Source organism: Lampetra fluviatilis, chromosome 12 (assembly GCF_964198595.1).
Source record: "Lampetra fluviatilis chromosome 12, kcLamFluv1.1, whole genome shotgun sequence".
Taxonomy (NCBI): Eukaryota; Metazoa; Chordata; class Hyperoartia; order Petromyzontiformes; family Petromyzontidae; genus Lampetra; species Lampetra fluviatilis.
The window spans coordinates 14,246,853-14,263,382 of record NC_136286.1 but is presented as its reverse complement, the minus strand read 5'-3'; the positions used below and the strand labels follow the sequence as shown (position 1 = coordinate 14,263,382).

At 52.7% G+C, this 16,530-nt stretch overlaps 1 protein-coding gene across 1 annotated transcript; it reads left to right on the top strand.

Annotated features, from left to right (window-relative positions):
• The first annotated feature begins 8,593 nt into the window (after positions 1-8,593).
• LOC144935208 (uncharacterized) lies at positions 8,594-15,633 on the top strand. Its single transcript, XM_078861716.1, has 3 exons — positions 8,594-9,923; positions 12,376-12,500; positions 13,010-15,633. Exons 1-3 carry the CDS (start codon positions 8,823-8,825, stop codon positions 15,120-15,122), a joined length of 3,339 nt encoding a protein of 1,112 aa, XP_078717842.1. The 5' UTR covers positions 8,594-8,822; the 3' UTR covers positions 15,123-15,633.
• The last annotated feature ends 897 nt before the right edge of the window (positions 15,634-16,530 follow it).

The following is a 16,530-nucleotide window of genomic DNA, read 5'->3' as shown; positions in this document are numbered from 1 at the left end:
AGTGTGTGTGTCACCGAGAGTGACCTCGACCTGCTTTCTGTCACTTGGCCCACCACACTCCGCTGGGGCTCATCGACTTGCCTCACTTCATCACTTCAGGCGAAGGCCGCACTATGAGTAAAACTTCTCACACTACTCACCTTCTTTTTTGTTGGGGCCCAAATTAGAAAACGTTAGCGGGTTTTTTCACATTTGTCTAGTTATAACCACAGGATCGACTACATTTGTGCCGCAATTGACATTTCTGGCCCTTCTAGACCGCCGTTAGAATTGACGTGTCCTTGTCTGTCGTCGATGGAGATTGGCGGAGCAGCGGTGAGCACCGTGGACTTTGACCCAAATGACCTGGATTCAACTCCCGCAACGTGGATAACATCAGCGGCCAAGTTGTATCATCTTACACCGTCTTGGCCACCTCCTGCATTGACTCGGGCTTAAATGGGCGCCTGGTACATTGTGCAAACATCAGCACTCGGGGAGACGAAGGCGGCGGTGCGTGGTGCGGGCGACATCAGCGTGACCTCAATAGGTGCTCGCTAACAGCACTCGGCTCTCTACCCTCTAATAAAGCTGAGCGGCGGATCTCTTTGGCTTGGCCTTGCTTTCATTTTATCAACGCATTTCAGAAGGCGGCTGTGCGTGGTGGGTGAAAACATTGGATGTGTGTGTGTTGTGCAGGGCGTGGTGGGCGGTGATGGGAGGCAGTGTGGACTTGGCCGGCGTGAGAGACGGTCAATATCGGCATCCAGCGAGAGAGGGAGAGAGGAGAAAGAAAATGCACCGCAGAGCGCTGGGCGCGTCGCATGCAGGGCACACGCACGGGCGGGAACCGCGCTCCGAGTGAAATGCAGCAGCAGCATCAGCAGCGGCATCAGCACCACGAGCACGTGGTCGCCACTCTTGAGTCGGCTCAATGCGGCTTCTCTCACATCGCCCCTTTTGAACCAGCGGGTCTGCAATTCCGCATTGCCATGGTGGTGGTGGTGGCGGAGTGGAGGGATGGAGGCCTTTCATAGCATGGCCACTGCAGACTTTACCCGCGCGCTGGTACTTATTTTATTGACCCTGGTGGCTTGAAGTCCTGACTGTGAGTCGAGCATGAGAACTGATAGTGAGTCGAGCATGAGTACTATCCACAGCTTACATCGCAGGATCGTGAGAGATGGCGACCGCTTGGAATGGCCTTCATTTAGCAGTGGATTGATCATGGCTGATGATTATGATGACGACTGCCCACGCTTTGCAGTATAAGCAGCCTAAACATGCAATGCACAACATGCAGCATGTTCCAAATATTAATTTGGCAGAAAGGCATTCAAGGTGAATGTACCACGCAGGTGTCAGCATCATTATTATTTTTGGCAATTTGCGTAACTGGATACGACTTGCTCATGGGGACTCAAACTAAACTCCATCCGGCTATAGCGCATTGCATATTTTGTCGTCGTATTTAAACAAAAATGCATAGACAGGATTTACATTCATCCGGAACTACTGAGTCGGCACGGCTGATATTGTGGGTTCGGACCTGGGCCCCCAGAGTGTATCACCACACAGTGCACACGGCGGCTAGCGAGGCGCGCTAGTGCCGTGAATTCACAAGCAGTTGTTCACTCATCTCCACCGTAGTTGTCTCGACCACAAGGTGGTGCACTGTTCGCTGCTGCTGCTTCTGCGAGCGTTCGCAAATCGTCACCGACAGCGCAATCCCGAACTGCGATAGCGAGGCAAGCATCATTCAAACTGAGAAATGCATTTCAGAAGAAAGAAAAAAAACTCCCAATTGATCATGAAAGGTTTCGTGCTCGCATATCGATCTTTCTTTAAACGTCAGCGAATGCTCCTTTTTGTTAGATTCATTTAATCTGGCGGAGTATTCAGAACAACTACTCAGGTTGAAGGCGAATTATTCCGCGGGCTCGCGTGTACCCCCCCCCCCACCCCCCGTCCTGGTTACGACTCCACCCAACACTGAACGTTGACCCAACGTTGAGCGTGAATTTCAGCTGCACGTAATTAAACCCGTTTTACAGGCCAGTCGGACTTACTCTGGCAAATGTCCAGCTACGAATAAATCAAATGTTTTAGTGTTACTGCCATGCCAGCGGCGTATGCCTCCGGCAGCGTGAGCAGCAGTGCGACCCCTGAGTGGCGTCTTCTCCATCCGCGGCCCTCGTCCTGCCAGTCCCGAATGGATTCCTCGTCCGCTCGAGATGTCGAGACGTTGCTGCTACTGCTGCTGCTGCCCAGCTCAACACACTCGATGAGCATAGCGCCTGTGCTGTGCGGAAGGGCGATTGCACCGAAGCGTTGCCGGGTTTATTTGTAACTTGTGAATGTTGCGGATTTACTCTCCAACACACCGGTGGGCTGAAGTAGTCAACTAAATATTCGCTGCCAAGCTTGGTCGTGTTCATTCAGACGCTGTCTTTCCGACAAACCCGTTCTTCACCTGAGGACGGCTGCTTGCGTTGTGGCCGAAACGTCGTGAGAATTGTATTTTATTATGTTTTATATTTTTTATTTTATTATTTCCCTTCTACGTGACTTTACCGAAAGAACCAAGAAGATGAATCCCTGCAGTCACGAAAGCTTTAAATCGAAATTTAGTCAACTACATTATACACTACACTATACACTACACTATACACTACACACTAGTAACTAATTGGCGCGTTTTGTTGACGTGACAAACCTCCTTACTGGCTGTGTCGGGTGGTGGAGGGTTACGACACATTTATACTGACGCGAATATTCCTGTGGCTACGTTAAGGGGACAGCGTTGTCGGCTGAGTGTTCGATTCATCGTGGCACGAGGCGCGTGCAGGACGCAAGAGCACACCGCGTGACGTGTCGCCGGGTTCCTCCCAAGAGATGATGGGACACCTCCACTGCCTCTCTGCTGTTTGTGACGGGCGCGGCGCTGTTGGCAGTGGCGCCCTAGAATCTGTGACGGGTAGCTCGTTAACACCTCGTTCCCTACATCGCAAATAGTAACAGTGCTGCGCTTATTCGACTCAATTTGAAGCACGGTTACGCATTTGCGTGAACGTGTGTACGTTGAACTTCTTTCGCGCCGTGCGTAGCCAACCGTGATAATAATCGGAGGTGCGGGCGGAAGGTTAACGAACTAAACAACACACAAGTCCACTGTGACAGGCATCGCACCACGGCGACTCGCCTAGATGGACGTGCCTCACTCATTGTTAAACCAATCGAGAGACAAAAAAAAACCTAAGAATATGAATCCTTGCAGTCACGAAAGCTTCAAATCGAGAACAAAAATGGTGCTTTATCCCCCCTGGCGAGGCGAACCGATACGATGGCTGCGTTGCGATTGCGTGCGATGCCCGTGCCTACAGAAACGAATCAGACTTTTTGAAGCACTCCTTGCTTGCAATCGCTGCCTTTCGAGGACTGCTATTAAGTGCATTCCTCCCATGAAATATTCACAGTCGCCGTCACATGGCTCTCATTGCGGTTTGCGGTGGAGCAATGGCGCAGAGGTTAGTGTCCTTCGCCTCCCGACTTCCATTCCCGGTCACTGCGAACAGAAGTGGTGAGTGGTACCTCGCCACGCCAACTCCATGTCCTCCCCCCCTCCCACACAAACCCCCCCCCCCACCCCTTCCACCCAAACTCCTTCACCAAAGCGCACTGCCCAGCCCGGTGAAGTATGGTCAAACAATCCCCGTGGCTGGCACGATAGCCGGGCGGTGGTGGCTATGCACGTGGCTGGTGGGTCACACGCAGATGGAGTTGTGAAACTCCCTTCTCGTCGGTGTCGAGGAGGCGCCACAACCCTGGCCCGTCAGCAGAAGGCCGTCCAGCAAGGTGGACTAATCGCCATCTGTTCCCATCTGTACGGGGATGGAGTGTTGCCAGCTGGCGCAAGGCGCGTGGTTTGTCCGTGGACTCCGGCTTCCTCCCCACGTGTTTACTAAACGTTACTCACCATTAATAGGCGGACAATGTCTACACATTGAAAACCCAATTGCAGGACCCTCTTGTACAGGAGCGCAGTACTATGCAGTACTATGACTCAGTGTGGCTCTCCCGGATAAATAATTATATGATTATTATATTCAAGTAATGTTATCATTACGTGGCTAAGCTTTCATCAGTGTATTAACAAGGACACAGTAATTTTTATAGATATAAACTATCCATATATATTTGTACTATTTTATATTGTAATATAAAGTGAGGAGGATGTCTGTTCAACAAAGCAACTGGGCCGCTGTTAAGTTTTTACGACAACATAGACGACAGTATCCTGTGCATGCAGCCAACGCCGATGGCATCGCGATGCAATTCCAGTGATTAAAAACTTTCGATGTCAAGTTGAAGCTTTGACTTGCGGCGCATTAGCGAGGCTGGCCGCTCTCGCCGACGATGACGCAACGGGGGTCTTTAACGTCTCGGTGACTGATAGCCAGAGCAGGCACCGAGAAGCGGTCCTGGAGCGAGGAATCCCACCGCCAAGTCCGCGCTGAGCGGTTCGCCACCGACGAGCGAGACTGACGAACAAAGACAAAGACCCCCACGTATAGCCTTAAACAGACTGTTGGGGCAAGTGCTGTTAGCGAGCACCTGTGAATGGCAACAAGGTACAGGTGGGGGTGGGTGGCCATCACCACGCCCGGTCGCCTTTGTCTCCCCAGTGGCGATGTTTACTACACAGCGCACCAGGTACTCATTTGAGGCTGAGTCGACCTCGGGATGGCCCAAGACCGGTTCAGATAATCGTCGCTGGTGTTGGTGGCCGTGAGCGGGAATTGAACTCGGGTTGCCGAGTTTGGTACACGAATCCACAGACATTTGTCAATCCACTGCTGGATGACGCCCTCTCTCACGCCGTGCGTGTGGGTCACGGGGTTGTTCGAGCAGCCATACTTCACCACGCTGGTGCACAGGTCCTTAGTGAGGAAGTCAGACCCAGGACAGGGTGCAGATATCACGCACACTATTACCGAGTGTAGCCAAACTCACGCGTCACAGTGCGCTAACCGCCGCGCCACCACTCCACACGTGTCTATAATCGTTTCAAATTCAGCGAAAATTGCCGTCTCGCAGTAACGAGCCTTGAATGCACTCCTCCCTGATCGCGGAACCCGAGCCAAGCGGTGGACATTCCACATTTTCATTCCGGGAGCCAGTCTACTCACCGAGTATTACCGCATGTATCGCCCCTGCAGTGATGATTGGCCTTAAGGGATGCGTGAGTCGTGAGCGTTGACCGCAGCGTCACCGACGCGGGGTTTGACCCCGGGATTGCCCCCTCCCGTCCCCATGCATTGCCTAGATCTGCAGAGAGGGTCGCTTTAAGCGATAGTCCACGATGCTGTTGGTGAATGTTCTTGGCGATGGCACGATCTGTGTGCTGATAACGCAAAGTCAGCACCTCCACCACCATCACGGGGCGTTGCTGCGGGGGCTGGGAGGGGAGGGGCCGCAGAACTGCACTCACGAATTTAATCACTCATTCGTTCGTTCATTCGCCGACTCAATCGCTCATTCATTCACCAACGAATTCTCTCATTCCTCCACCCACTCATTCGCTCATTGATTCACCCTAACAATTGCTAATGTATTATACACACTATCTCGGTTCAGTTATTCACTCATTTTATGATATACTACATAATTAATTGACCAACATTGTATAAGTATTTACATACGCACGTGTTAAATCATTAATTCCTTCGTTAACTCATTAATTCAGCCGCTATTTACTCATGCGCGTATTTTCTCACTCGTTCCCTCACTCATTCACTGATTCATGTACTGACCCCCTCGACTTACTCACTCATTCACTCTTTCACCCACTTACTCATTCATTCACTCAGTCACTAATATAATAATGCATTCACATATTCGCACAATCTTTCCATTAGATCATTCACTCCCTCATTAAGATAATCATTGATCGGCTCGTTCGCTCTCGCACAATAACTCATTCGCTCATGCATTCTTTCTTACTCATTCTCACCCACTTATTTGATCAAGCATTCACCTGCTCACTCATCCATTCATTCATTTCCTCATTCACTAAATATAATCACCCGTCCGCTCACTCGCTCATTCTATCGCCCATTTAGTCACAAACTCACTCATCCCCTCACCCATCCATTCACCCACGCACTGACCGACTCACCCTACTGCACCATCCATCCCTTCTCAATCACTGTCCCATGCACTCATTTGTTCACTCACCGACCAATTAATTCACCATTCCCCCCACCTTAAACATTCACTCACTCACCCGTTCACTCACCCGTTCCCTAACCCATTCATTCTCTCACTCAATCGCTCATCCATTCATTCCCTCACTCATCCACCCACTCGCGCCCATGCAGCCGCCTTGTCTACCCGCGATGCTGAATAATTGATGCGTTCGCTTCCAAGACAGTTATCTGGGCCAGCATATCTTCCATCGATCCACGTTTCATAAATAACCTTGCGCATAAATGAACTTCATAGCAACCAAAAACAACCACTACTTTTACAAGTTGTATGCATTGCTTAAAACGCCAGTTCAGAAGCACAAGTACGAATAGAGTACAGGGCCTCGCAAACTAATCCCACACTCAAGGGGACGCATCACGAATGAGTGCTAACCCGTCATGGCATTTCAAGTGAATCTAGAGCGATGTCCATTGCATGCTCTGTATTCAAATACATGTCCTCCCAGAATCACTTGCGGTATGAGCCAAACGCGATGCACTGAATAGATATAAACACGCAATAAACAAATAAAGATCCCCCGTATAGCCTTAACAGACTGCTGGGGCAAGTTCTGTTAGCGAGTAGCGCACGAGGGGGTGGGTGGCCAGCACCACGCCCGGGCGCCTTTGTCTCCCCAGCGACGATGTTTACACGTCACGCCCAGTCCTCATTTGAGGTTGAGTTGACCTAGGGGAGAACCAGGACCGGTTCAGATAATCGTCACCGGTGTTGGTGGCCTCGAGTTGATGTCGACTCGGGTCACACGGGGTTCGTAGCGCAGCGAAGCGCGACACTGCCGCCTCCTACACGAGGCGACTGCATGGGCACGAGTGGGTGGTTGAGTTAGAGAATGAATGGGTGAGTGGCTGAGTGAGAGAATGAATGGGTGGATGGATCAGTGAGAGGATGCATGGGTGGGTGGATGAGTGAGAGAATGAATGGGTGAGTGGATGAGTGAGAGAATTCATGGGTGGGTGGATGAGTGAGAGAATGAATGGGTGAGTGGTTGAGTGAGAGAATGCATGGGTGAGTGGATGAGTGAGAGAATGAATGGGTGGGTGGGTGGATGAGTGAGAGAATGAATGGGTGAGTGGATGAGTGAGAGAATGCATGGGTGAGTGGTTGAGTGAGAGAATGAATGGGTGGGTGGGTGGATGAGTGAGAGAATGAATGGGTGAGTGGATGAGTGAGAGAATGCATGGGTGAGTGGTTGAGTGAGAGAATGAATGGGGTGGGTGGGTGGATGAGTGAGAGAATGAATGGGTGAGTGGATGAGTGAGAGAATGCATGGGTGAGTGGTTGAGTGAGAGAATGAATGGGGTGGGTGGGTGGATGAGTGAGAGAATGAATGGGTGAGTGGTTGAGTGAGATAATGAATGAGTGGATGGATGAGTGAGAGAATGGATGGGTGGATGGATGAGTTAGAGAATGAAAGGGTGAGTGGTTGAGTGAAAGAATTCATGGGTGGATGGATGAGTGAAAAAATGGATGGGTGGGTAGATGAGTGAGAGAATGAACGGGTGAGTGGTTGAGTGAGAGAATGCATGGGTGGGTGGATGAGTGAGTGAGATAATGAACGGGTGAATGGTTGAGTGAGATAATGAACGGGTGAGTGAATGAGTAGGTGCGTGAATGAGTATAAACACACACACACATACACTCACTGTCGCATAACGAATAAAACATAATTCATTTTAAAGCTGAATGTCTTAACCCCGAATATAATTTAACTCCCAAAGCCGTTTTGAATTCTTTGCGCGTTCAGATCGCATCGCATTATTTCCCACCTCGTCCATTCATTTCAACGCAAGACCACAGATCGCCTTCCCGAATCGTAATCCCTTCCCACAATGTACGACATTACAATTGTCTGTTTGCAACAACAAAAAACATGACCGCTCACGTTGCTCGGCGAGAATTAATCAGTCGTGACCATTCCACATTCCCATGGCGCGCACGGCGTTGGGGATGGGGGGGGGTGAAGGGACTGCGGGAGGATAGAGGCATCCCGTTCCGTAGAACGATCACCACGTAACCAACAATATCCAACTCGCTGTTCGTATAATCCCGCGTGGCAAAATACGCGACTGCCGGTCACCTTCAACAAACAATGCGAGACCTCTCGGCACGGTCTGTGGTGCTCCGTGCGCGGCACACCCCTGCGGGCAGAGAGGAGCGACGGCTCCGGACTGAGAGCGAGTAAAGTGAGAGACGTGATGAGACGCTGTCGGGCGGTGAGGAGGGAGGGAGTGGGGGAGGCGGGGAGGGGGGAGGGGGGAGGGAGGGAGGCGTAGCCGCGAACGCAGTTCCAGACGCGAATCCGCAATGTGGCCACGTGTGGCTTGCAGTCAGCTGACGCGTGATGCGACACGCGCTGCGCAATTGTGCTGCGTTCGGCACAAAGGCGCCTCCGTATTTAAGGAGCACCCGGCGGATGGAGAGATACAGCGGCCTGTTCGGGGCCGGCAACGGGCTACGATACCACCACCACCACAACAGCCACAGCATCAGCAGCAGCATCACCAGCAGCAGCAGACTCCAACAGCACCACCGTTCCTCCTCCTCGCACACCACCACCACCCACCACCGCCACCATGAGCTACACAGAGTCGAGCGTGAGCTCGTCCTACCGGCGCGCGTACGCCGACGCGTCCCGCGGCGGCAGCAAGCGACTGCTGAGCACCCCCTCCAGCGGGTTCCGCTCGCAGTCCTGGTGCCGGGGCAGCAGCGGCGGCGGCAGCGGCGGCGGCGGCTCCGGCTCCCTGGTGTCTCTGCAGAGGCGCCCCAACTACGCGAGCCTGTCGCACGGCTACAGCACCCCGGCGCTCAACTCGGCGGCGGACAGCCTCGACTTCATGAGCCAATCGAGCGTGTTCAGCGGGGACTTCAAGCACTCGCGCGTCAACGAGAAGCAGCTGCTGCAGGACCTCAACGACCGCTTCGCCGGCTACATCGAGAAGGTGCACGACCTGGAGCAGAAGAACAAGGAGCTAGAGACGGAGATCTCCGCCTACAGGCAGAAGCAGTCGGGTCCCGCGCGGGGCGGCGGCGTGAGCGACGTCTACGAGCAGGAGATCAAGGAGCTGCGGGAGCTGATCGAGCACATCAACGGCGAGAAGACGACCGTGCAGATCGAGCAGGAGCACCTGGACGAGGAGATCCAGCGCCTGCGCGAGAAGACCGACGACGAGGTGCGTCTGCGCAACGAGACGGAGGCGCTCATCAACGCGTTCAGGAAGAACGTGGACGACACGTCGCTGGTGCGCATGGAGATGGACAAGCGCACGCAGTCGCTGCTCGACGAGATCACCTTCCTCAAGAAGAACCACGAGGAGGAGGTGGACGAGCTGCTGGCGCAGATCCAGTCGTCCACGGTGTCGGTGGAGAGGAAGGACTTCGCGGTGCCCGAGATCACGGCGGCGCTGCGCGAGATCCGCGGGCAGCTCGAGGGGCAGTCGGCGCGCAACATCGAGACGGCCGAGGAGTGGTTCAAGGGGAAGTTCTCGCAGCTCACCGAGGCGGCCGAGCAGAACAACGACGCCATCCGCTCCGCCAAGGAGGAGATCACGGAGCACCGGCGCAAGCTGCAGATGCGCTGCACGGAGCTGGACGCCTTGCGCGGCACCAAGGAGTCGCTGGAGAGGCAGCTGAGCGAGATGGAGGAGCGACACCAGGGCGACGTGGGCAACCTGCAGGTACCTGGGGGGGGGGGCGGGGGGAGAGACGAACCCCGCGGGCTCCACGTTCAGCCCCTCGACTCGCAGGGGCGAGCTTCTCACGGTCCCGGGCGCCTGTTTCGCTTCTCCGGTGCGAATGTTTCAAAAAAAACGTTGGTCAGAGCGTCAGGTTGTCGATTGCTTTTGTGGGACGAATTGGCTATCCGGGAAGCGCAGGACCGGTTCAGATGATAGTTTGTCACTGGCAGGGAATCGAACTTGGCTCGCAGGATTCGTGACCCAGTCCGCTAAGACACTACACCTCGGCGTTTAACGCACGCACGCGCGCATACACACCACACACACCACACACACCACACACACCACACACCACACACACCACACACACTTCACACACACACCACACACACCGCACACGCGCACACACACACGCGCGCAGCACACACACATACACTCCACACACACGCGCGCACACACCGCACACCCCACACAAACCGCACACACTTCACACACACACACGCGCACATACACCACACACACGTTCACTACACACACACACGCGCACACACACACACCACACACACACGTTCACTACACACACACATACACTTCACACATACGCGCACACACACCACACACGCACCACACACACACGCGCGCGCCCCTTCACGCTGGCCGCAATGCCACTGCGCACGAAACGGCACAGCTCCTTCACAGGGTGCCGACCCTGCTCAACCCTTAATCTCGCCCTGGTGCCACTGGTGGAAATTCCGCATTATTATCCAATGCATCGTAGGACAAGAGTCGACTTTCCAACAAAGTTGTACCGCACTTATATTTTATAGAACGCATCGTGAGATTGCCGCCTTCGCGAGTCGAGTCGTCGACTGCCAGCGCGATGAGTTTGTGACCGCTGGCGCAGCGTGTCGGGAACATTTCCACAAACTCCCGACCACTCAAACCCCGATGGATGCGGGGCGGGGGTGATTCCGCCTGTAAAGGTTGCGAGCGCACGACTTGGGGAGGGTTGTTCACGAGAATTGAGAGGAAATTTAGGGAGTGAAGCCAAACAGCCACGCGGCTCGCTCCAGCTGATCTCAGCGTCGTCACCACAGCGACCCGTGTCACATAAGCCGCAAGTCGCAGTACAAATCTGTAGGACGGCATAACAGGACGGACACGTGGCGGGGAGGGGGTGGACGGAGGGGGGAGCGGGGTGGGGGGGAGACTGCGGAAGAATACGGCGAGCGAGCGAGCGAGAGCGCCGCTTCCCCGCCGGGTGAATCCACGCGATGCCTTTGGAGACATCGATTGTGGGCTGTTTGAGTTGCTAATTGCTCAGCACACGGCGGCTCAGTTGCGCACGGGAGGCAGCGCAAGTCGATGGAGCCAACCTGGGCCCCATAAAGGGACTGCGCGCAGCCTAATGGCACATTAGCGAGATTTAGTGCACGGTCAGCGATTTGAAGAAGCACTTTTGCCAATGCATATTTACTTCTCAACGAAAATGCATCGGTTTATTTTCTTAACCGGCAGACGTTAATAGAAATGCTATGATGTACATTCAATGCAACATATATTTATATTCATCGCCGCAAGAATGCGAGTTCGATACTGAACACGCGGTGCTCTCAATGCGGGGAAACCGTCCTCGGTGTGACGTCACTGGCGCTTGATTGGCTTAGTGACGCGTGACGTCACAACACAAGGTAATCCCATGTTCATTGACGTGACGATCTTAACCATTGCCATGGAAACATGTTGAGATTTAGCCATCTATTTGCCATCTATGACACAGTGTGCAATTAGTATTTCTTTTCAGTTTTGCTGTAAGTAGGAGCCACCGTGATAAGGACACATGAATGGATGAATGTGAGGGGAAACCTTTATAACCCACATTGTCTTCATGGAAAAACTTGACCTTTCACTTTATATAATCTTCCCATAGTTAATGTAATGCAGCAATGAGCTAATTAATTCACTGCCTGTCAGCAATAGCCTTCACTTAGGGACAACGATCTCCCCTTCCGTGCCGGCCTTCATCGGTGCTACTCGCTACCAGCACTTGGCCCAACAGTCAGTGTGTGCGTGCGTGTGTGTGCGTGCGTGTGTGTGCGTGCGTGTGCGTGCGTGTGTGTGCGTGCATGTGTGTGCGTGCGTGTGTGTGCGTGCGTATGCACGTGTGTGCATGGGAAGCAATGGTGTAATTGTCAGCGTGCTGCGCTACGAATCCGGCGACCCGAGTTTGAATCCCGCTCAAGGCCAACACCGGTGACGAATTATCTGAACCGGTCCTGGGCCTCCCCTAGGTCGACTCAGCCTCAAATTAGTACCTGGTGCGGTGTGTTCACATCGCCACTGGGGAGACAAAGGCGTGTGCCGTGCCTGCCTTCATAGGTGCTACTCGCTACCAGCACTTGCCAGGACAGTCTATTGAGACTACACGGGGGATCTTTGTCTTTGTCTGCAGGATGCAGCCCAGCAGCTGGAGAACGAACTGCGCAACACCAAGTGGGAGATGGCGCGCCACCTGCGCGAATACCAGGACCTGCTCAATGTCAAGATGGCGCTTGACATCGAGATCGCAGCCTACAGGTGGGCACCACGTGGTAGACCCCCGCCATTGTCGACGACAATGACGACAGCAATTACAACAATGACGACAATGACGACAACAATTACAACAATGACGACAACGACAATGACGACTCACGTTCACAGATTTAACTGTGGGGGGGCTAGGAGGCAGTTTTGTAATGTAGATTATTTTATGAGGTAATTTTACTAAAGGGTACGTAACACAGACCCCTCTGCGTTAAAATCGCAAGCAGGAATTTATCATAGTTTGCATGCCAGAACTAAAAATTTCAGGCAATTTGTAGATATTGTAGATAGATCTGTCCTCAATTAAATGGTTATAATAAACCGATGGCCGCTCACTTTGTAAACAAATATTTTAAGCTGAATCAGTACAAAAACGTGCACATCAATGTGCCAGTAATAGCAACACGACTGGCAGATGCAACCGATTGACCCTTGCCCGGATTCATTTGCGTAAACCGCCGTGTCCTCGCCCTAACAACGAACGCCGTCGTCTCGCGCAGGAAACTCTTGGATGGGGAGGAAATTCGCTACAGCAGTGGCCCGCTGCCGACCCCGTCCAAGCCGCCCAAGGCCCCCTCGGCAAAGCCCAAGGCGGCCAAGGCCGAGAAGAAAGTGGTGAGCAAGAAGCCAGAGATCAAGGTGGAGAGCGAACCAATCAGTGCCCAGCTTGACACCGACCTGGAAGACCTCGCACAGGAAGAGGTGATGGAAGCAAAGGCAGCTCCGGTGGTCAGTGCCGAGAAGGACGAAGAGGAGGAGGAGGAAGAGAAGGAGGAAGAGGAAGCCGAGGCGGAGGAGGAGGAGGAAGAAGGAGCCGAGGCTGAAGAGGGAGAGGCTGAAGAGGAGGGGGAGGCAGACGAAGCTGAAGTTGAGGAGGCTGAGGCGGAGGAGGCAGAAGCTGAAGCAGCTGAAGACGAGGAAGAGGCCGAGGAAGAGGCTGAAGGCGAGGAGGCAGAGGAGGCTGGAGAAGTTGAAGAGGAAGCGATTGAACAGGCAGAAGCTGCAGAGGCTGAGGCCGAGGTAGAGGAAGAGGAAGCAGAGGCTGGAGAGGAGGAGGAGGAGGAGGAAGAAGCAGCAGAAGAAGAAGTTGAAGCTGAAACTAAAGAAGAAGTCGAGGCAGAGGCTGAAGAGGCTGGAGCTGAGGAAGAGGACGAAGCAGCTGAGGAAGAAGAGGCAGCAGAGGAGGAAGAGGCAGCAGAGGAAGAAGAAGTCACTTCAAAAAAGGCCAAAACACAAGAGGCTGAAGTTGAGGAAGAAGAGGCCGAAGCAGCAGAGGCCGAAGAGGCAGAGGCCGAAGCTGAGGAGGAGGAAGCTGGAGAAGAAGCTGGAGAGGAGGAAGTTGAAGCTGAATCCAAAGAGGAGGAAGCGGACGCTGAACAAGACGACACAGAAGCAGAGGAGGAGGTTAAAGAAGAAGAGGTCACCAAGTCAAAGGCTGAGGCAGCTGAGGCTGAAGCAGCAGAAGAAGAAACTGCCAAGTCAGAGGAGGAAGAAGCCAAAGATGAAGCCGAGGAGGAAGAAGTAGAGGAGGAGGCTGTTGAAGAAACTGAAGCAGCAACTGAAGAAGCTGAAACGAAGGAGGCCTCAGACGATGAGAAACCCGAGGAAGAGGTGAAAGAGGAAAAGGCCCCTGCTGCACCTGAAGCTAAGAAAGCCCCAGAGCCAAAAGCAGCTCCCAAAAAGAAGGCACCCGCAAAGGTCGAGTCGCCCACGTCTGAGCCAGAGGACGAACCAAAAGCAGAAGTTGTTGAGAAGAAAGTCAAAGCTGAAGCTCCAAAACCCAAGGCCAAACCTGCAGCTGCCAAGAAGGAAGCGAAGCCGGTGGTAAAGGAAGAGGAGGAATCCCCCACTGAGGAAGAACCCAAGACACCTGCTGCTAAGCCTGCCAAGGCCCCTGCCAAGCCCAAGCCCGCTCCCAAAGCAGAAGCAGAAGAGAAACCAGAACCAGCGAAACCCGCCCAGGCAAAGCCTGCGCCTGCTGCCGAGGAGGAAGAGGATGAGGAGGAGGATGAGGAAGAGGTGGAGGAGGAAGAGGAGGAGGAGGAAGAGGAGGAGGAGGAAGTGAAACCTGAGGAAACCAAACCCGTCAAGGCAAAGCCCGCCCCGGCCAAAGAGGAGGAAGATGAACCCAAAGCCGCCAAACAGCCCCCCAAGCCCAAGGCGAAGCCCGCTGCTCCTAAAGAGGAGCCAGAAGACAAAGCAGAGCCGGCGAAGGAAAAACACTCTCCGGTCGAGGAGGCGAAGCCCATCAAAGAGGTCGCCAAGCCTGCAAAAGCGGCACCGGCCAAGGCTGCCAAAGAGCCAGAAGCGGCCGAGTCCAGAAAGATCGAGGTGAAAGTGAAGAAGGTGACGAAAAAGGTGGTGGAGGAGATCGAGCAGAGCACGCAGGAGCAGGAGGAGTCGTACGAGGAGATCATCGAGGAGACGATCGTCTCCACGAAGAAAGTGGAGAAGGCGGCGGCCCCGAGCAAGGAGCCCAAGAAGGCCGTCAAGGTGAAGGAGGCGCCCAAGGCTGTGGCCCAGGTCGAGGAGTACGAGGAGATCATCGAGGAGACGGTGGTGTCCACCACCAAGAAGCACGAGAAGGGCAAGGCCCCTGCCGATTCTAAGTGAGCCCCGGGAGAGGATTCGATGCCATTAGCTCATTTACTGAGCATTGTCCAAAAGTGCAATACCGAGCCATGACGACAACAACAACACAGAACCCAGACCATACCCTACGATAAGAGTCAAACACTTGCACTATTAAGTTTACTTTTTAATCTATTATGCTGCATTGATGTTTCTGCTCGTAATGCTTGCAGAGACCACCGTTACATTATGTGTTGTGCATGTAATACATTAAAAGTCAATTAATATTAAGAAAACAGAATGTTAAAGAGAAAAAGCAACGTTAATATGATGGAATGAATATCATTGAACAGATCTGCATGAATGCAGACTTTTGGCAGAAACAGCATAAGGGCATTATTCAGCCAAAATAGCACACAGGAGGATCTATGGTGGTGCTATTCACTCTGCTGCTGGAGTAGGCCCTACTCACGCTTCCAATAAACCAAACGTGCCGCAGTATTATGTCTCCTGGTATTGCTTCGTTTCCTGTCTTGCTGCTGCTTTGTTTCGTCAATAAATATCATCATCCGAGGCTTGATGTGTGTGCTGCCGATACCCCGCGGGGAAACGTTGCCGGAGGCTCGGGGATTTAAGTTGGGTGGCCAATTTTCTCTCTCCATCACCCGAGCACCAATCCCTCCTTCTGACAAGTCACTCAGAGATTCTCGTCAAATGGCACTCAAGCATTACCTACAAGAACCCCATCATTCACTCTCATAGTTCATTAAATTCCACCCTTATGAGACAATCCCCCTCAGTCATATCATCATTCACTCTCATCATTCACTAAATTCTACCCTTAGAGACAATCCCTACTCATTCACTCTCATCGTTCACTAAATTCAACCCTCATGAGACACTACCCCTCAGTCATATCATCATTCACTCTCATCATTCACTAAATTCTACCCTTAGAGACAATCCCTACTCATTCACTCTCATCATTCACTAAATTCCACCCTTATGAGACAACCCCCTCAGTCATCTCATCATTCACTCTCATCATTCACTAAATGCCACCATTATGAGACAATCCCCCTCAGTCATATCATCATTCACTCTCATCATTCACTAAATTCCACCATAATGAGACAATCCCCTCAGTCATCTCATCATTCACTCTCATCATTCACTAAATTCCACCCTTATGAGACAACCCCCTCAGTCATATCATCATTCACTCTCATCATTCACTAAATGCCACCATTATGAGACAATCCCCCTCAGTCATCTCATCATTCACTCTCATCATTCACTAAATGCCACCATAATGAGACAATCCCCCTCAGTCATATCATCATTCACCCTCATAATTCACTAAATTCCACCCTGATGAGACGATCCCCCTCAGTCATATCATCATTCACTCTCATCATTCACTAAAGCTCACTCTCGTGAGAAAGTCCCG

Bases quoted from the DNA above. Each gene is read 5' to 3' on its own strand.
- LOC144935208 (XM_078861716.1), top strand. From the start codon at position 8,823: ATGAGCTACACAGAGTCGAGCGTGAGCTCGTCCTACCGGCGCGCGTAC. The intron at 9,924-12,375 runs GTACCTGGGGGG...CTTTGTCTGCAG, and splicing joins GCGACGTGGGCAACCTGCAG to GATGCAGCCCAGCAGCTGGA. The intron at 12,501-13,009 runs GTGGGCACCACG...CGTCTCGCGCAG, and splicing joins ATCGAGATCGCAGCCTACAG to GAAACTCTTGGATGGGGAGG.